Below are 26,999 nucleotides of genomic sequence, written 5' to 3'. Positions count from 1 at the left end.
ATTGAAGCATAGTATTTTTATCTTTTTTTTTGTTGTGCTTGTTTTTCCTTTTAATCTGATTTTTTCTGTACAATCTGATAAATATGATAATATGTTTAGAAGAATTGCATATATTTAACCTATATAAGATTTCTTGCTGTCTTGGGGAGGGAGGTGAGAGAGCAAGAAAAATTTGGAACACAAAAACTTACAAAAATTGATGTTGAAATTCATACATGTTTTGGGAAAATGTTACTTAAAATTTTTTATTTTTTATTCTCTCTTAATGTCATTAAAGCTTCTACCAAAGTGGTAAGTCAACAATGACAAAACATGTTGCAAGAAGATAGTCAGATTCACCAAATGACACAATAAAAGGACAAAGATTCCCTTTATGCTCACGGGAAAAGACCTTACTGGAGGCAGAATGGCTATGGTGGTCAAACCAATCTTTTCTTTTTTTTTTTTTAAAAGGTCAAGACGATAAAGATTGTGTTGCAGCTGTATGTATTAACTCCAACTGCAGTTATAAGAGAATATTGGCCATTAAGAGTAAGCATTTTGAACTATAAGACGATAGAAAAGTCCAATTTATTCAGTTCTAAGTTCTAAATCTTTGTTTTGTTTTCATAATAAGGATGTTTAAAATGTTGAACTTATATATATGGCTTCATAAAATGTTTTAGAAATGAAAAGGCTTGAGTAACCAAGTCATATGTGAAACTTTTCCCATTTAGAAAGTTAATCAGTGATTGGAGATGTGGCTAAGTATGCAACTTTGAATATTAGATTTGAATTTGGCTCACATAAAAATGTGCTAATTTATCTTAATTCAAAAATCTTTTGTCATTTAGGAAGACAAATTGAGTTATTCAGGGGAGCCCTTGGCGCCTCAAAAATCTGTTATTAACTGATATTGATCAGTTATATGATCAGCCAACCTGGGGATGGGGAAATAGAGGTACAAAATAATCAAGATATATAGTTTGTCAATTAGTCCTATTGAAATCTAGCAAATCTTTAATGAATTCATCAATTTTAGAGTTATGCAATTTCATGGTATTATCTTATTGTCTACTCATAGGTACTTAAGGTCAAGTAGAAAACTAAAATAGTGACTTTGTAATAGGCTATTAAAGAAATGATCTGTTAATGAACGATAGTGTTAATTACATAATAAGGGGTGACGGAAATGACAACTCTTTAAAAAGATGATTTAAAATAGACTTGTAAAAAAGCTACCGATCTTAAAATAAAATTGCATTTTATTGTTTGCATTGCCATTCATACAATTCGAGCTCTATGAAGGCATGATATTGGTCTTAAACTTTTATTTCCCTAGTAACTAATAATACATTACTCTTCAGATAGGGATGCTTAATAAGAGTTTGAATTGGCTAATATTTTTGGCCATTCAGGAGTGTTTTTTTTCCACCAGGGAGTTCTAATTTTCATTTGAAATATAATATTTGTTCATAGTAGTCTGGCTTCCTTTAGGTTTTTAATGATTTTTATTTATATCTTTATTACCTCTTTGTTTATTCATTTGTGAGCTAGGTTATTATGCCTGCATAAGGTTTTCAAAACCGAGGATCTTCAGTTTTTTTGTTGACAAGGTAGGCTATGTGGGACCCTATTCATTGTCCATGCCCAGAGTAAAATACGGAAAGAGAACTAATCCCAGTTGGGTTTACAGATTGTCAGAGGACTGATATTTCTTAAAATTCCTTTTCCCTCAAAAAAAGGGATTAGACATTTTTTTTTTCCGATAGCTATACGCAGGTTTGACTGGCCTGTGGGATCAAAGACCAAGCTGCACCTCTCTTCAAAAAGTCTCTTGGTAGTCTCTAATCATATTGACAAACCTTCCTATTACCTAAAGTCATAAAAAGGATCGTCTATAGGGAGGGTCAGGACTGTTTAGATTTGCTAAATGAACCAAGGAAGTAATGGATTACCATTAGATTAAAAGACAAATTTTTAGTTAAAATTTTTAAAAAACCTTATTTATTTGTAAATAAAATTCAACAATGATTTACTGTATGAAGCTATAACTACAAAATATGCAAGATTATAAAACAGCTCTTTTTTTTGTTTCACAGCCATTTAAATCAGAATTTAGAAGTAAATTCAAGTGGTTAATATCAATAGGAAAAAACATCACCACTTGAAAATTATGGCATCAGGATCAGAATAGCTTGCTGGAAATTCTGGTAAACATATCAATGAGTAAGATGGTTAGTGAATTCTGTTATTTTTGAGGAATATTATCAATGCAGCTTGTGTTTTTAAAAGTTTTACAAAATCAGATATTAATATTTTCCTTATTTCAAAATTCATTATTTGTCTTTTTCCCCCTCCTTCTTGTGACAGAATATCACAATAACCCAAGACATAAACATAAAAATAAGAACTAAATTGCTATGTTAAATTCAGACAAAGTCAAGTAAATGCTTCAAATAACACATCTAAAAGGAGAAAGAAAAATCTATTTAAAGAAAACTTCAGGGTTAACAATAGCCACCATCTCAAAGTGATTCAATTCCATGATATTCCTTGATTTTACAAATATGTTACAGTAAAACATTAAAAGTTGATTTTTTAAAAAATCTATTTTGCATTACTTCTTAGTCCTTTTGGTGAGGAAAAAAATCTAAGTAATCTTAAATAATTACATTCAAACAAGTAAAAGTGCAGATGATACATACAAACTGCATTGGAAAAAAATAAAATGGCTGAATTAAGTAGAAAGTAGAATGATAGATTATTTTCAGAACAATTTAGTTCTTTATAGTATTCTTCTTACCTCCCAAGTCAATTCTCTACTAACAGTCACAGTTAACTTTTGCTACACATAAATTACTCTCATTAGCACCAATTAAAGCTACATGCAAAATTACAGTGTTCATTGTTTTGGTATATTTGGGGACAAAGTCTATAATATGTTTCTGAAATATGAAAGTGTTATACATTGTTTCCCTAAATGTAATGTCTAAAGGCAAAATTATCAATTTTTTTGGACAAAAATAAAGCTAAAACTACTGCTATCCTTAGTATGGTTTCTTCCAATTGAAGATGTATGAAAACTAATGTAAAGAAAACATTCAATTAATATTAAAGCTTGTGTTTCCAACTATGAAAAATATAATGCATAAATTTTCCACTGCTTATTTTGATAAGAATATACAGTCTTTATGTTAATCTTTTTAAACATAAGAAAATGGTTTACTCAACATCTAACTTCTCACATTAAGAAAGTATGCATTAAAATTTTTTTGTGATTTTTCCATAAATTCATTTCTGAAAAAGGTAGGCAATTTGAATAGTTATGAGGAGCTGAAAAATAAAGATAACTCATTTTAAATTATCAATTTGTCTCTTGATGTGGAATGTTAAAAGCTCATTAGAAAATAATAAAAGTAACTAGCATTTGTTGTTTTATGCATGAACATTTACTATCACATGAATGGAAGCATATTTCATTTCTTATTCAACAAATACTTTCATGTGCAAATAATTTTTAGGATACTACATTAAAAGAAAAAAGAACCAAAAAAAACATTAACTGCCATATAAATATTTCAGTTTCAAACTTTTATTTGGAGATCTTGTGTTCCTTGAATGGATAAGAACATTAATTTTAAAACACAAGAAAAAACACCCCCAAAATTAGAAATTTTACTTTAATATTAACATATACTCAAGATTGTATCTAGATTTGTAAAAAAAAAAAAACTGTAACTGTAACTGATTTTTTAAAATAATACTTAAAATTAAAAATGTTTCAAAACCGAGCATAATACTTAAACTTGTGATATATAATCCTACAATTCAAAAAGATACTTCATTGATGCATTATTCCAGATGAAATTTATCTGATTAATAATTATTCAAGCAATAATAATTTTTGGAGTATCTTCTTTTTGACAACAAAAGTATGTAATTTTCCCAAGTATTCAAGATTCAAGTTACACCACATTATAGAAGAAACACTAATAAACATCAAAATGTCTAGTTTTTTAAAAAGGATGCTGTATTTTTCATTTTTTTTCTTTCTGATGCATAGAATTCCTCTCTCAAGTAAAAGTAAAGATGGCAATAGTTTTCTTACATTTTAAAAAATCAGTAAGGATAAAAGAGGTACAATTATGAATATTGTTTTTGGAGTTTTAAAATACCTTTTAAAATGTGAATAAGTTCACATGGGAGTAAAAGACAAAATTTCAATATAAGAAGTGTACAAATTCACTTACATCTTTTCACAAAAAGGTGTTTCTATGTAGTATAATAAAAGAAATTGCAATACTAATATTTTCTCTCCATTGGTATGGAATTTGAGTAAATATAATTAAGAAAGGTGTGGTATAATCTTGCTCTACTAGAGCAACAGCAAATCCTTTTCTAGTTAAGGAATTTCTTCCCCTTACCTGCCAAAAAGAATAAACTTTTTAAAACTCTGAAATTTAATTCATATTATCTTTACAAGAATTCAGTACTTTCATATTATTCCACTCTACCCTGACAAAAACTAATTTTGAACCTTTGCCCTCATTTTTTACAAATGTCTTTTGACATCTTTCCACCATTATTACTAATATTTAAAAAGAATTCCCCCACCCCCACTCCCACAAAGTATAGAATTTTAACACAAATCACAAAAAATAAGTGGACAGAAAATACATAGGTGTGTGTGTGTGTATACATATACATATACATATATATATATATATTATATGCCATTCTGGAAAAATGTAGAATCTGCTGCTTTTTCCTCTACTTTGAATTTTAACACATATAATGTTACCTACCTACTTGATATTTGATATCTATGTGCATATTCCAACTTTTTTGTTCAAAAGTACAATTAGTATTATAATGAAAAATTAGTGCCATGTGTATGATGTTCCTTTTTATCTTAACTATCTGATTTAGTATTTCAAATTCTAATACATTCCATCTAAAAAACATAAATAGCGTAAACTATGAGAAACACAAAACTTTGAAAGTCCATTTGTATTTGAGTGCTATAGTTTACATTGCAACATAGTGAATTACTGTTTTATTACAATTACTGAAGTTGTTGTAAACTAAGTGTAAAATTCTTCTATTAAGCAGTCTATTTTAATCCCAAGTCTTTTACCATTTAACCATTGCTAATAATGGTACCAAATGACTGATAGTTTCTCTGCTTCATATCAACTCAAGTATTACTATTAGTACGTTGAACTTTGCTTCATTAAAATTTTGTACAAGAATCATATAATAATAAAAAAAATTCCACATGACCATTAGATATAAAAACCTTTCTATTAAATGTCAGGCTATCTCATGAAAATTGAGGTTTATATTTATTATTGCTAAAGGATACTAAAATCTAAATCAATGTAACAAAATACTAAATCCACTTCTTCCCTATAAACTTAACTTCAAGAACATGACAAATATTTAAGAATGTGACAAGTATTTAATGGAGTTTCAACAGAGTATATGAATGTTCAATATAATCAAAACAAGAAGTCGGTTATAGTATTCTGCTAATTTCAACTCACTGCTAGCAGCCAAGATTTGAAAATTATAGTGACATCATGGAATGAAGAACTATACATAAAATAAAGATAAAATTCCAAAGCTAATAAATTTAAATTATTCTGCTATAAGATCCCAGGACCACAATACTTTGCTTTTCTCAAGTCTATTTAGAATTCTATCTTCTACTATCAATTAGTTTAATTCACCATAAAATTCAAGAAGTTCCAACCTGTCTTTTTCTGCTATTTTTGTCTCTTACCACTTGTTTGATTCTTTAGGTTGAACTTCTTAAATATTCTGGAAATAATTTTCAGTTTCTTAAACAGATGAGTCTCTTAATTGTTAATTGTGTGTTTGTTCATGACTCCAAAGACTAAATGCAGTCTTAAATGTCCTATGACAAAGCTTACACATATATTGCCTTTTAAATGTGATTGCTGAAAGGGGTGGGGCATGATAAAATAGTGTGTCTGATTCCTGGGGAACAAATAGTTTCTCAGTAGTAGATGGACTCTCAGACAAACCAGTAGGACTATCAGGCTCTAAAGGTTGGATTTTGGGCAATGGTGGAGGCAGAGGTGGTGGTGATGGAGAGTGAGCTGGTGGGCATGACTCAGGCTCTTTACGTACAGATTCTTCTGTAGTCTGGGACATATGGGACTGGAAATGGCTCCACAGACGAAAGTTAGTACGAAAAGCTTTGTTGCACACATGACAAATAAATGGTTTCACAGAGCACAAAAGCTCCTGGTGACGCTCTAGCTGTTTATGCACAGTAAACATTTTCCCACACTTTTCACAGGGCCATACACCAGTGTCTTTATTACACACCACTTCTTTTGAAGCTAAATTAGTTCCAGATGTATCATCTTGAGTATCTTCTATGGGCTCTTCCTTGACCTGAATTTTAAGTTGTTTAGAAACACTTAGGTCTTCAGGGAGACATGAAGAATCTTCTGAATCAAAATTAATTTGTTCTGAAGAATCACTAAATACTCCATCTTCTTTTGTGGTAATAAAATGGTTTACTTTATTAAGCTCTGACTGGGGCTGCAATTTTGAAGTACTAGTTACATCACCATTGTGGTCAAGAACAGGAAGAGAAAAGTTTTCTGTTGGAGCCATGGTATTCTGATTATGCACTTCAACTTGATGGCGCCAAATACTAAAAGAAGATTTAAAAGTACGCATACATTCAAGACAAGTCAGTTTTTTATACTCACATTTGCTTTCATGTTCATGCTTCAGATCTGGGGAAAAGAATCTAAGGCTGCAATAAGGGCAAACTGTAGCATTTCTGCATAATCGTTCATGGTTTCCTTGTTCTAAAACAGAGGAGAGCTTAGCGTTGCAGAGATGGCACTGGTAAACCTCCTTTTCTAATGAACTTTCATGAGGAACATGTTCTTTTTGTTTGGTAATTTTATTTACTCCTAGTGGTTTTTCTCCTGGGTGCATTTTTATGTGTTGTTTAAATTGAGAAAGAAAACGGTATGCTTTTCCACAATAAGTACAAATGTATGCTCCTTTGGCTCTGGATCTTAAGTTCCTTTTGATAACTTGCTGTGCTTGTGAACTGGTTTGTCCCTGAAAACCTGATTTTCCTCGCCTTAGTTTAATAATCAGGGCTTTTTTAATTTCTCTCTCTCTCACTATATCAATCAGTTTTCTTTGGAATTTCTCATCCAAGATAGCATGTGAACTAGAAGCTGGTGATGGATTCTTCACAATTCCATGTTGTGTCTGACAATGTGTCCAGACTTTGAAATTTGTATGAAATCGTTTGTGACAAATATCACAAGCATAAGGTTTTTCTGGATTATGGTACATATTAACATGGCGATGAAGACCTGCAGTGGATCTAAAAATTTTAAGGCAATGCTTGCATTTAAATTTTCTATTTGGTCTAGTTTCTTCCAACTCACTATATTCATCTTTACTAAAATCTGAATCTGGGAACTCAGCATCTAGGTGAGTAGGGCTTGAGTTTTCTTCAAAATTATCCTCTGATCCAAGAGAACTATGTTCGTTTACCTTCAGTTTTTTAAATGGTAACCTTCGGTCAGCTTGAAATCTTCTTTTTGTTAGAAGTCTACTTTGATCATCTTCTACCTTAAAAGAAAAGTTTTTATTGACTGATGCTGCTGCATCTCCAATAGTGACCCTGATTATTTCAGAAGGATCTGAAAGTGGACTGCTAGGCTCAGTTTTTATTCGTACCTCTGTAACAGGCGAGGCTATCTCCCTTTCTGATGACTGAGAGGCACTGAAGGACCTAAGGCGATGCGGGTGTATGACCTGTGTCTGATCAACTAGAACTGTTTTTTCAGTAGAATCTTTCAAAGATGACTTTTGAGATGTAGCACTAAACATATTCTCTGGTGCATCATTTGTTATTGAAGATGATCCTTGTGAAGTTTTCAAACTAACTGAGGAATACATAGGAACCTGACTATCCACTGACAATGATCGCCGGAGAAGACTTTTAACAAGTGGGCCACTTCCATCAATACTTTGGTTTCTTGGACCTGGTCCACTAGATGGGATCACTAATCCTAGTTTTGAATAATACAGCAAATTTCTATCTTCTCCTTGACTGCTTCCTTTACCAGTTTCTTGTAAAAGATATGGAGCCTCTGATGAGCTACAAAGAGACAAAACAGGTGGCTGTGGCTTTTTCAAAGACATTTCTATAGTTTTCTCTCTTAAAGGCTGACTAGATATTCCTTGTTTATCATCTGAAGTTTCTCTGTCTTGGAGAGGTTTTGAAGGAATCAGTGTATTTCTTTTTACCAAACCACTTCTACCCTGATCATCCAAAGATCCAGAAGGTTCAATAAGTTTGGGATAACCCAGTGAGCTTTCTTTTGGCCACCTTCCTTCATTTAATGACAAATTGTGAAGTGGTTCAATTGGTTTTGTGACATGTGGTCTGTTAGTATTATTCTTGACTGCAATGCTAGGTGAAGGCTTTGAAATATGGCTTAGGTCATGCTGAATTTGACTAGCATTTTTTCCCTGTGCTTCAATTCTGCTTTGACAAACAATAACACTTCTTTTCTGAGAACTACTTTCATCTCCTTCTTGAAATATTTTTTTCTTATTGGGACATGCTGGAAAAGAGATTTGTGGTGTCTTGGAAACAATGTTAGTAAGGAAAGAAATACCAAGACTGTAGCCAAGTTCTTGCACAGCAGCAAGGCTGCTTTTCTCTACAAATAAAGATGAAGAGTAAATATAATTTAATACATTATCAAAAGCATCTGGTTCACAGAAGTCAAGTTGAAATACTGTTTGGGACTCATTTTCTTTATTTGTGAATAAAGTCTGAAAATATTCACTGCTGGCAGCCAAGACGTTTTTATGAGCTCGAAATTTTTGGTCTCCCACTATTAGAAGAACATCACAGAGCTGTCCTTTGAGACGCTCCTCATTTAGAGCGCTTAGGAGAGAAATGGCATGTGCTGGATTTATATAATGCAGAAGTCCCTCCATTGTTTGGATTTATCTGAAAAAAAAAATTGTATGAACAATCTTAAATAACATTGAAAACACATGTAAAAATGTTATGTTTCTCAATGTGAATAAATTCTATTACATTCTAATTAATAATTCTGAAGAATTATTTAAAATAAAGACTTATTTTCAAAAGTATTTTCAAAAAGAAAGACTCCTTGAGTCTCTTGAGTAAAGGGGTGTACCAATAAGGTTTTTACTAAATAAAATTGCTTTAAAAGTCTGCCAATAATATTCTTCATGAATTCATCATAATCAGAGAAGAAAATCTAAGTTAGAAAAAAAGGTCTGAATCATACTGTTTAAGAAATATAGTTTTGTCTTCCACAAAAGTCCTATTCCTAATCTTCATCCTGGTACTGAATTGACCCTAGGTTCTAAAAGAATATAGTAGCAGCATGCAAATTGACAAGATTTACTATATATAATATGTGTTTCTTTAGATAAGTATAAAGAGGCTGGTCATTAGATGGCAAATTCTTTGGATTATGAAACAAACAAAGGTAAAACTGATTCAAATCTTCCCGAGTCCAATGATAGTGGAAGAGTTGTGGAAGATAAAGGGAAAGGAATGAAAAATCAAAAGTTTTAAAGGCCTATAAATTTAATCTGTTTATATTCTAAATTCCAAACCTTTATTCAGTGACATACTAATAAAGGAATTTCATCATAGCAATATTAATTTTTTTCTCTACAAATCAAACTAGACGATAAGGAAGTTGCAGTTAAATGAAGGATGGTTCATAAGTTCTCTTATAAGAGGCAGGCAGATAAAAGGATATGCTGAATTGGCTTTGTCTTGCATGGGTATAAAGACCACAAAATATAATTTTATGGAAAATTTGATCTTGTTTTCTAATACTCTTAATGAGAATAAGCAAAATGCTTACTAAGGTTTTGAGACCTCTGTTTTGTGGAAGAAAAGAAAATGGGGAAATCTTGTGAAGAACTCAAATAGAATCCTCTATTAATTTCAATGCAAAAAGAATATACAAGAGGAGGCAAAAAACATAATGTAAAACATGATTTAGAATTAAGAGTCCTAAAGGATTGTAATTAACATAGACATGTCTCACAGCTATATAATTAATGCTTCCTTCAAGAAGAGAATTAAAAGAGACTGAACCTGGTAAACACTCAGTAAATCACAAAAACGGAAACTGCCTATATTTTTACAGACATTAAATACATTTGGTTTATTCTGAAATCAGCTATGGGGAGACAAATGAATTATCAGAGGGCCAGATGCGGCAGCTGAGGACCCACCCAAGGCTATGAAGTTTCTTTATTTAAAGGCCCACAAAACAAAGCTTTTGTTTTTACTATAGTCCCACCCTCCAACAGTCTGAGGGACAGTGAAGTGGCCCTCTATTTAAAAAGTTTGAGGACCCCTGATTATTAGATCAATGTTAAAGTCAACAAAATACTTGGATAAAAGTAAGTTATTAAAATAATTCCAATGACGCTGAAAATGGGTAAAGGAATAGAAATCAATGTAAACTGTCCCCCAGTTCCTATGGAAGCTAACTTGACATAAGTATCACCCAATGAGGGAACCACCCCCCCCAAAAAAAACCTACCTCTAGGTTCTAGGGACCTCAAGGGTAAGTACACTTCAGTGTATGTACTAAAACTAAGTAATATAGCAGAGTTTAGTTATAAAGCAATAATTATAAATTAGCAATAATAATTTAATAATATAGTAACAAACACTGATTTAGCAATATTAATTCATTCAAAATCTTGTGGAGAAGTAAAGTAAAAGCACAAGGACTGGCTACAAATAGCAAGATGTTATGGAAAGAAAATTAAGCTTGCAGAGCTTGCTGTGAAATCCAGTTAAATTAGATCATTCTTAGAGAGTGTAAAACAATCTAAGTGGAATTTCCAGAACAATTCCTCCAATTACAATACAGCACATTTGAATTTGATGTCCTTTAAGAAGAAATAGAAATGGCACCAAAGGAAAAAAAAAAAAAAAGCCCAAAGCAGACAGACCAGATCTAATACAGAAAAAGGAGGTCTACGGTTGAGATGATACAATTTTGAAGGAATTTCACAATCTATTTTCAATGTCTGAAAAAAAAGACTATGGAAACAAAGCAATCAGGAAATTATTCATAACTAGCAAGTCACACGACTAATGTCTTATCTCTAGAAAATCTCTGTGAGAACACTTGATACGCCATACTTTGTATTCTTCATTGAGCCAATTTTGATGAAAATATGAAAAAGCAGAGCACCAGTGTTTCCAAACTATATTCTATAGCTACAGTCTATATTAATCTAATCCAACAGGCATTTATCAAGCACCTATGTGTAAGATTACTTGTATTACATACGATATCTTTCTCATCACAAAATTTAATAAAAAGTGTTGGGGCAACTAGGATAGATTACCAGTTTGAAGTCAGGAGGACCTTAGCTCAAATCTGGTCTCAGACATTTAACACTTCTTAGCTGTCTGACCCTAGGCAAATCACTTAATCCCAATTGTCCCGGGGGGAAAAAAAGAATATAGCTATATTTATACAGCTTTAAAATTTTACCTCTTAGAAAGTTTTATGTGAAGTGTGTGAAAATTGTACAAGAGTCCATGATAGATAAAATGGAGAATTTTTTTTTTTTTTAACAATCTTCTGCTTACTAATATCATGTGAGATATAAAACAGAAGAATGGTGAAGTCCTCCAAATGATCTTGTTTAATGACAAGCTGATTTTATCAAATTATATTTTATGAAGTCCCTAAATGAGATCAAGAAATACTCCAGAATTCAGCTTAACAATCCCCAAAGCAAAAACTAAAAGAAAGTTATAGGTACTAATGGCCCACTATAAAGGCAAGATTAAATCCCAGTGGAGCAGCTAGTGAATACAGTGCTAGGCCTGGAGTCAGGAAGACAACCAGCTCACATTTCACCTGGACAATTACTACCGAGGCTACTATCACTTAATCTCTTTTAGTCTTAATCAGCTGGAGAAGGGAATGGCAAACCACCGCTAGTGTTTTTGCCAAGAAAACTCATGGAAAGTATTGGCATGCTATGTATGGCCAAGGGATCATGAAGAGTTTCATGCAACGGAACAAGTAAGTGCTAGTAAAGCACATGAGAGATTCCATGGCAGTCCTGGAGTGTCGTATGGAAAACTGTTCCTAGGCATCTAAACTTAATAGGCTATTTGAATGGAAAATAAACACTTAATATTCAGCGTAAGCCTGGAACCTATTAATGGTTCAGTATATGATAAGAGTGCAGTGTTGATGGTCACAGCTAACAAGGAGCAGGGCCTCTCTTTGTACCCAAAGCTAGAGACAAAGTTTGAATTTGTGCTTAGTCAGGCTAAGTAATCAATTCCTTACCTGAGCTATTAACAGTGAGTACCTTAGTGCTAGATCAGACCCACCTTGAGAATTTTCACCTGTACTGACAGATACATCTCCAAGTAAGTTTTCAGACAACTGCTACTGAGGGAGCAACACAGTCCTCTCACCTGTTCCTGACTATTTATAAAACAAAAGACACTAGACCCTTTCCTGGATTGCTTGATGCCCTGCCTTGAGATATATACAATCACAAATCATGGGATTTGTAACAAGGGAAAGAATCAATTGATCAATAAATAGGCCCTGCACTAAGCACTGGTGATATAGAAAGTGTCAAAAGAAGAGCCTCCGCCTTCAATAAGCTCACAATCTAATAGGAGAGATAATACAAACATATGTGTGTAAGTAAAGGTATATATAAGATAAATAAAAATTTAGTTAACAGAGGGAATGTCCAAAATGATTCTGGAGACTACTTTCTTATAAGCGCTTCGGAAAAGTGAAAATAAACCAAAACCAAACTTTTATTTATGCCTAACCTTCCTGTTAGGTAGAAGGCATCTAACATCTCCAATAGTTACTGAAAAAATATCAATGAATATCTATTGTCCATATTAAAATTTGCAGTTCAATGGATACCCCACAGAGCTAGTCCGTGTGTGTGAATCTAAGACACTACAGATGGACAACAAACTAGACTCAGATTAGCATGAAGAAGGTGCTCTAGATCATTTTTGGAAAATTATATAGCACTGGATCGGCCGAGAGAACATAATAAAGATGACAATACTCCCTAAACTAATCTATTTATTTAGTGCTATACCAATCAAACTTCCAAGAAAATATTTTAATGATCTAGAAAAAATAACAACAAAATTCATATGGAACAATAAAAAGTCGAGAATCTCAAGGGAATTAATGAAAAAAAATCAAATGAAGGTGGCCTAGCTCTCCCTGATCTAAAATTATATTATAAAGCAGCAGTCACCAAAACCATTTGGTATTGGCTAAGAAATAGATTAGTGGATCAGTGGAAAGTGACAAACCCAAAGCCCCTAACTTCTGGGAAAAGAATTCATTATTTGATAAAAACTGCTGGGATAATTGGAAATTAGTATGGCAGAAATTAGGCATGGACCCACACTTAACACCATATACCAAGATAAGATCAAAATGGGTCCATGACCTAGGCATAAAGAACGAGATTATAAATAAATTAGAGGAACATAGAATAGTTTATCTCTCAGACTTGTGGAGGAGAAAGAAATTTGTGACCAAAGATGAACTAGAGACCATTACTGATCACAAAATAGAAAATTTTGATTACATCAAATTAAAAAGCCTTTGTACAAATAAAACTAATGCAAACAAGATTAGAAGGGAAGCAACAAACTGGGAAAACATCTTCACAGTTAAAGGTTCTGATAAAGGCCTCATTTCCAAAATATATAGAGAACTGACTCAAATTTATAAGAAATCAAGCCATTCTCCAATTGATAAATGGTCAAAGGATATGAATAGACAATTTTCAGAGGATGAAATTGAAACTATTACCACTCATATGAAAGAGTGTTCCAAATCATTATTGATCAGAGAAATGCAAATTAAGACAACTCTGAGATACCACTACACACCTGTCAGATTGGCTAAGATGACAGGAAAAAATAATGATGAATGTTGGAGGGGATGCGGGAAAACTGGGACACTAATGCATTGTTGGTGGAGTTGTGAACGAATCCAACCATTCTGGAGAGCAATCTGGAATTATGCCCAAAAAGTTATCAAATTGTGCATACCCTTTGATCCAGCAGTATTTCTACTGGGCTTATATCCCAAAGAAATACTAAAGAAGGGAAACGGACCTGTATGTGCCAAAATGTTTGTAGCAGCCCTGTTTGTAGTGGCTAGAAACTGGAAAATGAATGGATGCCCATCAATTGGAGAATGGCTGGGTAAATTGTGGTATATGAATGTTATGGAATATTATTTTTCTGTAAGAAATGACCAGCAGGATGAATACAGAGAGGCCTGGCGAGACTTACATGAACTGATGCTAAGTGAAATGAGCAGAACCAGGAGATCATTATACACTTCGACAACGATATTGTATGAGGACATATTTTGATGGAAGTGGATTTCTTTGACAAAGAGACCTGAGTTTCAATTGATAAATGACAGACAAAAGTAGCTACACCCAAAGAAAGAACACTGGGAAATGAATGTGAACTATCTGCATTTTTGTTTTTCTTCCCGGGTTATTTATACCTTCTGAATCCAATTCTCCCTATGCAACAAGAGAACTGTTCGGTTCTGCAAACATATATTGTATCTAGGATATACTGCAACATATCCAACATATAAAGGACTGCTTGCCATCTAGGGGAGGGGGATGGAGGGAGGGAGGGAAAAACAATCGGAACAGAAACAAGTGTCAATATAAAGTAATTATTAAATAAAAATTTAAAAAAAAGAAAAGAAAATTATATAGCACTTTCAAAAGTTCCAAGTTTCTCCCTTTTTAAAAAACTCTAATATTATTTAGGTGATGCTATATGGCTCCATGTAATGGAAAATTACAATTTTGATTCCTTAGAGTATGTGTCATAAAAAACAAAAATCAAGAAGTCCATAGAGAGCATATTGCCCAAGATAAACTCTGGACCAAAAGAGAATAAAATATATTATTGGATAGAAGTATAGAAAAGAGAATACAGCCAGTCAAAAAGGTATAATAGATGGAAAGCATCTATTTGGTATGTATGTAATATTACAATATTAATGCTAAAAATGGAAAGAAGATAACATGTATGTAACATACTATTTCTTAGAGAAGTTAAACTGAAATAAAACAAGCATAACAATGAAGTATATTTTAAAAAATCCTAAATCTATCTCAGCTGGAGAATGTTTGATCTACCTTCTGCATTGAGAGACATGTCAGTTAAGGATAACATTAGTTTAACATTTGTTCTTAACTAAGAAATACAGTGGAAGATCATTAGCAGTATTGGTTCAGGAAATAGGGAAGAGATGCAGAAGGAAAATGACAACAGAAGACCTATACTTTTCTAAACTATAACTTCCGAAGGATATTTATGGATTAAATATATGCTCAGATTTATTTGTCTTAGTGAGAGAACTGTTGTCCTTCCTTACTTCTAGATTTACCTTCTTCCATCATCATTCTGTAATCTCTCCTCCTTTGAGGATCACTGAAACCATTTTTGTCACCCAATAAAGATTCAGATAGTTGTCCACCAATCTCCAAGACCTTCTCCTTCTTTACTCAATGATTTAAAATGCCTGAATCTCAGTCTCTCTCCTCTTCAACTCCTGCATTCATTCTGTGGGGCTTCAATAGACAAACTGATTGATAGGTATTCCCTGAAATATCATAATCTCTCAGTTCCTAATTACTCATTTCCCATGACCTATTCCTCCATTCCATGATGGATACATATGAAATGGCACTCTTTGATTCTGCCCACACCCACAAGTGCTCCACATCTGTGTTCATGTCTAATTCTTCATGTCTCTTCATACTTTCCCTCTACCTTGCAACTCCAAATCTTGTTCTCCAATCTCATCACAAGCTCTATTCTCTTTACTCCCTCAGTTCCTTCTCAGGCCATCACCCCTACACTAGTTATATTGTTCTTCCCTTCCCTTCTTCCTTTTCTTGACACTTTGAAGAACCAATTCAACTTTACACTGTCCTCCTCCCCTCTTAGTTACATGTTTCTTTATCCTACTCAAGATCTTATCCTGCAAAATCCCATCATCACTTGTTTTCACTCTTACTCAAATGATGTTGCACAAAGCTGAAGAAAATCATGAAACTGTACTCACTGGATCCACTACAAATTTATGTTATATAATTGAAAATGGACCATCATGGTGGCAAGGCAAGTATTCTAATCAATTCATTATCCAGAGGCTATTTTAAATCTTTTCATCCTTCTTCAAACTTTTTATCAGCCAAGTACTTTTATAGACAATTCACTGAGATAGTCTATTCACCCAAATCTCCCTCTTCTCTGTTGCTCACTTCACATCACTGATTTCTTCCATTACTACTGACTTCACCCTATTTAATAAAAAGAGCTTCTCTTTACCAAGTTAATGCCTCTATTCATAAAGTAATTCCATCCCATCCTGTCTTCTGCAGCAGATTGTTCCTTCTGTCACCCCTACTTATATGTTACACTGTTGTTTAATTGTTTCAGTCATGTCTGACTCTTTGTGACCCCATTTGAGGTTTTCTTGACAAAAATACTGGAGTGGTCTGCCACTTCCTTCTCTAGCTCATTTGACCAATGACAAAACTGAGGCAAATAGGGGTAAGTGACTTGCCCAGAATACACAGCTAGTAAGACTGAGGCTGGATTTGAGGTTAGGCCTTCCTGACTCCAAATCCAGTGTTCTACCCACGATATCACCTACCTGCCCAACTCATGTATTTAGCTTCAATCTCTCCCTGTTTACTGGCTGCACACTCATTTATATTTTCCCCAACCTCTAAAACCCTTTCTTGATTGATTCATCCTCAATAGCTGTCATCCTATATCTCTTCTTATTTATGTGATTAAAATCAAGAAGACAATCTCCAATAAGTGCCTTCACTTTCTTTCCTTTCACTCTTTTCTTCACTCTCTGTAATCTGCCTTCCAACCTCATTATTCAACCAAAACCGGTCTCTCCAAAATTACCAAATATCTCTTAATTGTCAAATCTAATGGCCTTTTTCTTAATATTCATTCTTGATCTTCTGTATCTGTTATCATCCTCTTCTTTCTAGAGATTTTTTAGGCATTACTCTGTCACTCATTTGCTTTCTAACATTAGACGATTCCTTCTCAGTCTCCTCTTATAGATATCCATGTCATGCCCACTAAGTATATAGCAAATAAACTTTTTCCATTACAAAATTATCTAATGCAAAAAACAAAAAACTCACTGCTTGATTATAAGACGTATAAAAAAAGCTCTCCAAAAATCAAATGTCTTTGTAGAATCTAAATCTAAAAAAAAATAAAAAGAAAAAAAAAGAGGTATTCCCTATAGATAGTGAAATCTTACAGACACTTGGTGACTGCACATGAAGCCCTAGAATACAAAGTCTCTTTAATGAGATTATAACCTCTCAACAGAGATTAGGCTAACAATTCATAAAATAAAGCCTAAAAGAAGGCTGGCAGTTACCTAGATAATGGCACATGATTGAATGAATAGCCCATTAAGTTAATTAGTATATATGCCTTGGTCAGGTTAAAAAAATGAAAAATTAGTTATATCCAGAATAAGAAAAGGAATAGGCTACATTGTATTTGGAAAATCTCTCAGTGCTTCTAAAGATTCCAAGTTATTCCCTGATTACAAAAATTCATCTTTTTAATGACATTCCTCAAGTTATGTCAAATGATTGTAATTAAGGTATATCACAATATCTAAATCATTAAAATTATAGGTTACTGAAAGGACAACAGAGAGATGCACAACAGATTTAAACAAGCTGAAATATATCCTCAATAATAAATTGTGTGCTATCAAGGTAGTATCTAGAAAATCCATGATAGAAAAAAGAGTTGGCCCAGTAATATAGCTAGAATGAAGGGGATAAAAGGTGAATAGCCCAATTGCTTCAATAGTAGCTAGAAAGTATCCAAAAATAACTAGAGGAAGGCCTCTACTGCATTGGGTAGATTCTCTATAGTTGCTTTATGTGAAGGATAAGAATCAAAAAAGAATAGCGTGCAGGAGTAGGTGGCTAACTATACCACTGAATTTACAAAGATGAAATCTTGAGAAATATTTCCTGAGCAAATTTATTTTTCGGTATTTCATACCGGATTAAATTTTCATCTAGCTCTCATCCTAATTATAGTGAATTAATGGGACCTAAAATATTCTGGACATATGTCCATTCATAAGAAAGAAAACTGGTAGCAGGATGAATACAGAGAGGACTGGCGAGACTTACATGAATTGATGCTAAGTGAAATGAGCAGAACCAGGAGATTATTATATACCTCAACAACGATACTGTTTGAGGATATATTCTGATGGAAGTGGATCTCTTCAATAAAGAGAGTTAATTCAGTTTCAATTGATCAAGGATGGACAGAAGCAGCTACACCCAAAGAAAACACTGGGAAATGAATATAAACTGCTTGCATTTTTGTTTTTCTTCCTGGGTTATTTACACTTTCTGAATCCAATTCTCCTTGTGCAACAAGAAAACTGTTCGGTTCTGCACACATATATTGTATCTAGGATATATTGTAACCTATTAAACATGTAAAGGACTGCTTGCTATCTGGGGGAGGGGGCGAAGGAAGGGAGGAGAAAAATTGGAACAGAAGTGAGTGCAAGGGATAATGCTGTAAAAAATTACCCTGGCATGGATTCTGTCAATAAAAAGTGATTTAAAAAAAAAAAAAAGAAAGAAAACTGGTCTTATTTGCACAGACTTGCATTTACATATATCTGATATATTCTGATTTTCCTAAGGGGATAGTTGTGTGCTTAACAAATCATAGATTCCCGAATCATAGAATCTAATTTGAAAGGAATTTTAGAGGCCATACAGATCAACATATACATAAAAAGGATTCTCCTATACATCATAAAGTAATCATCTGGGCTATTTTCAAATAATTGAAGACTACCCATGAGAAGCATTATGATGTTTTAATTCAAAGGAAAACTTCCTAAATTTCTCTCTCTGAAACTTCCCTTCATTCATCCAAAGTCTATTGATATCAGAGGTGGGGAACCTTTTTTCTACCAATGGCCACTTGATATTAACAGCATTATTTGTGGGCCATACAAAATTATCAATTTAAGATTAAAGCAGTGAGAAGTTGCTGCCCCTAGCCTTCAGCTTATCATCATTTGCATATTAACCTATGTCTGAATGAAAGTTTTTGGTTTCCATGAGATACCACATGCTCATATTAAGGTCAAACACTATAACGATTTCTTTTCTTTTCTTTTTTTTTTAAACAGAAATTCCCCTTTATTGTACTTATGCAGCCGATTTTTTAAGCTCTGAATTTATGCCCTTAAATTATTTTTAAAATATTGGGGATTTGACAATCATCAAACATGAATATTTAAGTATACAAAGATTATATTTAAAACCATGCATCAGATTCAGCTTATTATTTTTGTTTCTTTATTTAGCAAGGCAATCAGAGTTAACTGATGCTCCTAGTGCCTAACAGCTTGTCAGTGTCAAGTATCTGAGGTCTGACTTGAACTCAGGCCGTCCTGTCTCCAAGGCTGGTCCTCAATGCACTATACTACTTATGTCCCTAGCTTATTATCTTTTAAGTAACATTAACTTTAACATGGGTATACCAATACTGCCCTTCATCTTTCTTCTGCTATAGTCTGTGCATTTTAGGTATTTAGGTGACACTTTTTTTTGGGGGGGGGGCATCATCATAGCTATTCCCTATGAATTTTTAAGCTTGGGTCCAATGTATAATTCAATTCAATAAACAATTATTTACTATGTTTTCACAAAGATGAAAATGAAACAGTAACAATGTAATTTAATAAATACAAAAAATATAGATATAATGCAATTTTAAAAGGTAGTAAAGTACTAACAGAACGAGGGGAAGTAAGGAAGAAGTGGAAGGAAATGAGGAAATGTTTTGTGTAGGACTAAACACTTTTTAAAAAAGGAAATTAGCAATTCTACAAGACAGATAAAAGGAAGGATACTACAATTCTAATATTAAAGAAAGGCATTTTGAAATTTTTCTATTTTTAAAAATTACATTAAAATAATTTTTTGGTACATTTTTATAGTTAAAGTTTTTGATAAAGGCTTCATTTCCAAAATATATAAAGAATTGACTCTAATTTATAAGAAATCAAGCCATTCTCCAATCGATAAATGGTCAAAGGATACAAACAGACAATTTTTGGATGATGAAATTGAAATTATTTCTACTCATATAAAAAGGTGTTCCAAATCATTATTGATCAGAGAAATGCAAATTAAGACAACTCTGAGATACTACTACACACCTGAAAGACTGCCCAAGATAACAGGAAAAGATAATGATCAATGTTGGAGGGGATGTGGGAAAACTGGGACCCTGATACATTGTTAGTGGAACTGTGAATGAATCCAACTATTCTGGAGAGCAATTTGGAACTATGCTCAAAAAGTTATCAAACTATGGATATCCTTTGATCCAGAAGTGTTACTACTGGGCTTATATCCCAAAGAGATCTTAAAGGAGGGAAAGGGATCCATATGTGCAAAAATGTTTGTGGCAGCCCTTTTCATAGTGGCTAGTGTAAAGGATTGAAACTCTTGAGTTCATACACTGAGGTCAGACAACCGAGCACTTAAGGCTAATTACCAACTGTACAAAACTCTATAAGCATATGCTTGGAAAATGGCCCTTCCCACTATCCTGTGCTGGCTTGATAATCGGTGCATACAGAGAATTGTAGGAGGGACTGGGAGTGGAGTAAGACTAGCCAGGGTCACTTTGGCGGTAGACAAGGAAGAAGGAGGTTGTGGAGATTCTTTGTCCATCCAATTCACTTCTACCTATAAAGACCAAGAATAAAGACCAAGGACTTTTGCTTATCCTGACTCTGGCTGATTCTAAGGCATCCAGGGTGCTAACTCAGTCTTCACAGGCTAGAAACTGGAAACTGAATGAATGCCCATCAATTGGAGAATGGCTGAATAAATTATGGTATATGAATGTTATGGGATATTATTTGTTCTGTAAGAAATAATCAGTAGGAGAGACTTGCATGAACTGATGCCAAGTGAAATAAGCAGAACCAGGAGATCATTATACATGACAACAAGATTATACAAGAATCCATTCCGATGGACATGGCTTTCTTCAACAATGAGATGATTCAAACCAGTTCCAATTGTTCAGTTGTGAAAAGAGAGAGGACCGTAAGAATTGAATGTGAACCACAACATAGCATTCTCACTCTTTCTGTGTTTGCTTGCATTTTGTTTTCTCTCAGTTGTTTTTCCTTCTTGATCCGATTTTTCTTATGCAAATAACTATATAAATATGTATACATATATTGGATTTAACATATTTTAACATGTATTGGACTATCTGCCATCTATGGAAGGGGGTGGAAGGAAGGAGGGGATAATTTGGAATAGAAGGTTTTACAAGGGTCAATGTTAAAGAATTACCTATGCATATGTTTTATAAATAAAAAGCTTTAATAAAAAAAATTAGAGGTTAAAGTCACAAATTTCTTCATTCAAATATCAAAGATTGAATATTCTATGTATAGATCAGATTAAAAATTTAACTATGAAAATGCCAGATTACATGATTCACCCTTGAAACAGAAAGACACAAAGTTAAAATAATCCTGGAGCAGTATTATTATGTGTCATAAAAAAGGCAGGAATAGCAATCCTGATCTTTGACAAAGTAAAAGCAAAACCAGACTGAATTAAAAGAGATAATCAGGAAAACTACATTTTGCTCAAAAATCAGCAAATGAAGTAATTCACCAGACACTAAGATTATACAAAAATTTTTTATAAGTTTATTTGATAAAAGACTCTTCTCAAATATATAGAAAACTGAAACAATTTTTTTTTAAAAATCCATTTCTCAAATGATAAATAGCCACAGAATATGAATAGGCAGTTTCAAGGAGAAGTCAAAATTATCTACGGTCATGGAAAAAAATGCTCTAAATCACTACTGATTAGGGAAATGCAAATTATTTATAGCAGCTCTTTTTGTGGCAGCAAAAAAGAATAGAAATGGAGAGGATCCTCATCAGTTGGGGAATGGCTGAACAAATAGTGGTATATGATAGTGACCGAACACTATTGTACAATGAGAAGCAGAATGCTTTCATGAACTACATAGGAAGTTCTATATGAATTCATATAAAGTGAAATGAGCAGAATCAGGAGATCACTGAATACAACAGCAACAACAATGATCAACAGGGAAAGACCTAGCTACTCTGATCAATACTATGATCCAAGACAGTTTTAAAGGACCATGATGAAAATAGTATCCACTGCCAGAGAGAGAGAGAACTGATGAACAATGGGTGCAAAATGAAATACAATTTTCTCTATTATTCTTTCCTTTTATTGTTGACATGGCTAATGTGGAAATATGTTTTGCATGATTTCACCTATATGACTGATATCACACTGCTTGCTTTCTCAGTGGGTATGGGAAGGGCTGGAAGGAGATTAAAAAAATTTGGAGTTTATGCCAAAAGATAAATAATAATTTTATAAAAATATTTTAAAACATGAGTTTTATTTTACATCAAATGTAAGTTCCACAAGGTTTTTGTTGTTGTTGTTGTTTTTTTTTTTTTTTTGGGGGGGGACAACTATAACGCTCTCTTAATTATAATGTTGCATTTTTCAACATCCATTCTTTCTTAAAAAAAAAAAATCAATGGCTATGTGATTTTACTAATGTAAATCACTAATAGTCATTGCAACTAATATGTATTTCCTTATTTTGCAAAAACTGTTCCTTTCCAGAGAACATAAAGGATTCATCCAATGTGCTAATAGCTTTCCTCATATTACTAATTCATGGATACTGGTACAGTATTCAGGTTACTGCTATCTCTCAATCTTGTTACAGTACCAGCCCACCTTCTTTTTCAAGTCATACAAACTCCTTCTATAATGTTATATACCATTTATTCGGTACATATCATTTATGTCTTTTGGATCATCTTCAACTTTATTTATAGATTACAATACTGCAGAATGTTCACAAAGAGAATCATCAGAAAAATACTATTATTTAAAAAGATGAACTTTTGAAGTAAGAAACAATTTGGAATTCCTGAAAATGCTATTCAATTTCACAAAATCAAGACACAATCTCCTGTCAATAAAAAGTTATTAAAAAAAAAAAAAGACAATCTCTCTTGCTAATTATTCAACTATGGATCCAATACAAATGTAATGGAATTTTACTGTGCCATGGAAATGATAAATGATCCATTCAGAGAAACTTGAGAAGTCTTGTATAAACTAACACTTAAGAAAATGAGCAGAACCAAGAAGATAATTTATTGGACAATCATGTAAATAATTCTAAAAGGACTACTGAAGAACTAATAATGAAATGTCACATATATTAGCAGGAAGATAATAGACTAGAGATACATAATGAGACACATACTGTTAGACAGGACTGATGTATTAAATTGTTTTCTTTACTAAATTTTTATATAGTACAGATGTTTAAAAAAGAAGCAAGAAAAAAATAAATCATTAATATTTAAAAAGTACAAAGAAGAAAACAAAGATGGAATAACTAGGGCAATTTTGTTTTTGTGTTAAATTTATCTTTCTTTAAAAATTGTATATAACAGAAGTCCATAGTCTCATTTACAATCTTTTTTGTTCACTGTATGTATAATTTTAATGTCTATTGATAGTTAAGTTCATAATAAAGAATAAATTTATGCATCCAGTTCATTGTACACCTGCAATCAATACCTGTGTAAATATCTACTAATGGATTAATTCAATGTTACCTTAGGCCATAGAGTCTTCATTCATTTAATTTTTCCTGTGCTTTTCAAATAAATCAATAATCTCTGATATCATTATTCACAATACCAGTTTGTGTTCATAAAGATATCCCTACAAGACTGAATTTTTTTCTAAATCACAGAAAAATTAAATGGTTAAATGGTTTAATGCTAAGCAGATTTCACTAAAAAGTAAAATTCAATATTCAATATAAGTTCATAAAACCTGAAATTTTTTTCAATGAATGCTTCTGTTTCAGACACAATAAAAACAAGGCAGGTATTTGACACTTCAACTTTATTTATTTAGAAATACAAGTGCACAACTTACATATGACCCATTTATGCAAACAATTATCCTTCACTCTACCTTAGGCAATTCTTTTACCTTTTATCATCTAACCTTTGGAAATATACTTGGGACTTTAAGAAAATTCAGAAATAATGGGCTCACAATTTAGACTTAAACGGTAATTCTACAGGCAAATTAGTAGAGCAAGGGATAGTCTACCTGTCAAATCTCTGAAGAAGGGAGCATTTTATGGCTAAAGAACTAGAAAATATTATGAAACACAAAAGGGATAATTTTGATTACATTAAACAGATTTTGCACAAACAAAACCAATGCAGCCAAGATTAGAAAGGAGGCAGAAAGCTGGGAAATAATTTTTACAGCCAGTGTTTCTGATAAAGGCCTCATTTCTAAAATATATAAAGAAGTGACTCACATTTGTAAGAATAAAAGCCATTCCCCAATTGACAAATGGTCAAAGGATATGAACAGACAATTTTCAAAGAAATTAAACCCATTTCTAGTCATATTTTAAAATGCTCTAAATTACTGTTGATTAGAGAAATGCAAATTAAAACAACACTGAGGTACCACATCACCCCTCTCAGATTGGCTAAGATGAATGTTGAAGAGACACTAAAGAATTGTTGGTAGAGTTGTGAATTGATCTAATCATTCTGGGGAGCAATTTGGAACTATGCCCAAAGGACTATCAAATTGTGCATACCCTCTGATCCAGCAGCGTCATTAATGGGTTTGTATCCCAAAGAGATCACAGAAGAGGGAAAAGGACCCACATGTACAAAAAGTAGAAGTTCTTTTTATAATGGCAATGATTTGAAAATTGAGTGGATGCTTATCAATTGAGGAATGGTTGAGTAAATTATAGTATATGAATATAATGGAATATTATTGTTCTATAAGAAATAATGAGCAGGCTGATTCAGAAAATTCTGGAAAGACTTATATGAACTGATGCTGAGTGAAATGACCAGAGCCTAGAGAATATTTCACACAGTAACAGCAAAGATATGTGATGATCAACTATGATGGACTTGGCTCTTCTCAGCTATGTGGTAATATAAGATAATTCCAAAAGACTTGGGATGGAAAATGTCACCCACACCCAGAGAAAGAACTAGACTGAATGTGGATCAAAATAAAATATTTTCATCTTCGTTTGCTTTTTCTTTCTAGTGTTTTCCCCCCCTTTTGGTCTGATTTTTCTGGCATAACATGACAAATATAAAAATATACTCAAAAGGACGGTACACGATTAACCTGTATCAGATTACTTGCTGTCTTGGTAAGGGAAGGGAAAGGAGAGAGGAAGAAAAAAACTTGGAACACAAAGTCTTACAAAAATTAATTTTGAAAACTATCTTTACATGTATTTGGAAAAATAAAGTACTATTTTTAAAAAAGAAAGAAAATTCTGAAATAAAATGAAGAAGAAAGTTATAAAAAGAAAAGTGCTTTAGAAGAATAGATGCCCATAGGAATATCCTTATACTGGACCTATGAAGTAGCATTTTTCAATCAATCGGTCTCCTGACATTTTTTTTACTTCTTTGTTTCACGATCTGAAAAGAATGCATATTTTTTAAAAGACTGAAGGACAATTAATCATTTACCTCTCAGTATAAAGCAAGCAATTACTCTGAACACTAAATTGAGATTAACTGTATTTTGGGAAAGAAGTTCTGATTTGGAGGAGGAGTTACAAGGGAAACAATTTTAGATTACAGAATACACTTCGCAAATGGTCAGGGCTGGTGGGAAAAGGGAATATGATCCTGGACAATGCAACAATAATACTTAACAAATAGTAACAATGATTTTGAAACTCAGACAAAAGGTCCCTTGGAAGTAGATGGGGTGAACAAAAAAAGGTACAAACATACACTCTTATTTATTTAGTATGAGGAAGAAAGCACTTTTTTTCTCCTTCCTCCTGTCATCTGCGCCCACCATCCCAAACTCAAATTAGCCTTGTTCTTACTGCAATTCAATTCCATCATGGTTTAAATAAACTTTTATGATTTAGTTTTGAAGCCTATCATTGTAGCATTGTTTTTTGTTTGTTTGTTTGTTTGTTTTTTTAAATAACTTTTTATTGACAGAACCCATGCCAGGGTAATTTTTTACAACATTATCCTTTGCACTCACTTCTGTTCCAATTTTTCCCCTCCCTCCCTTCACCCCCTCCTCCAGATGGCAAGCAGTCCTATACATGTTAAATAGGTTACAGTATATCCTAGATACAATATATGTGTGTAGAACCGAACTATGTGTTCTATTGTTGCACAGGGAGAATTGGATTCAGAAGGTATAAATAACCTGGGAAGAAAAACAAAAACGCAAACAGTTTACATTCATTTCCCAGTGTTCTTTCTTTCCGTGTAGCTGCTTCTGTCCATCTTTGATCAATTGAAACTGAATTAAATCTCTTTGTTGAAGAAATCCACTTCCATCAGAATACATTCTCATACAGTATCGTTGAGGTATATAATGATCTCCTGGTTCTGCTCATTTCACTTAGCATCAGTTCACATAAGTCTTGCCAGTCCTCTCTGTATTTATCCTGCTGGTCATTTCTTACAGAACAATAATATTCCATAACATTCATATACCACAATTTACTCAACCATTCTCCAATTGATGGGCATCCATTCATTTTCCAGCTTCTAACCACTACAAACAGGGCTGCCACAAACATTTTGGCACATACAGATCCCTTTCCCTTCTTTAGAATTTCTTTGGGGTATAAGCCCAGTAGTAGCAGTGCTGGATCAAAGGGTATACACAGT

General features: G+C 33.0%; 1 protein-coding gene across 5 annotated transcripts in view; it reads right to left on the bottom strand.

Moving 5' to 3' along the window:
• Positions 1-3,545: 3,545 nt before the first annotated feature.
• Positions 3,546-26,999, bottom strand: part of ZBTB21 (zinc finger and BTB domain containing 21) — a 63,677-nt gene continuing 40,223 nt past the window's right edge. For all 5 annotated transcript variants that reach the window (XM_051984756.1, XM_051984760.1, XM_051984759.1 and 2 more), the window contains one exon: positions 3,546-9,016. In XM_051984756.1, coding sequence (XP_051840716.1) covers positions 5,851-9,003 — 3,153 coding nt within the window. In that variant the 5' untranslated portion in view covers positions 9,004-9,016 and the 3' untranslated portion in view covers positions 3,546-5,850. The remainder of the gene's footprint in view (positions 9,017-26,999) is intronic.

This window comes from Antechinus flavipes, chromosome 3, assembly GCF_016432865.1.
Source record: "Antechinus flavipes isolate AdamAnt ecotype Samford, QLD, Australia chromosome 3, AdamAnt_v2, whole genome shotgun sequence".
In the NCBI taxonomy this organism is placed as follows: domain Eukaryota; kingdom Metazoa; phylum Chordata; class Mammalia; order Dasyuromorphia; family Dasyuridae; genus Antechinus; species Antechinus flavipes.
Note: the sequence above shows the minus strand (reverse complement) of the source record. Positions and strands in the feature narration are given on the sequence as shown.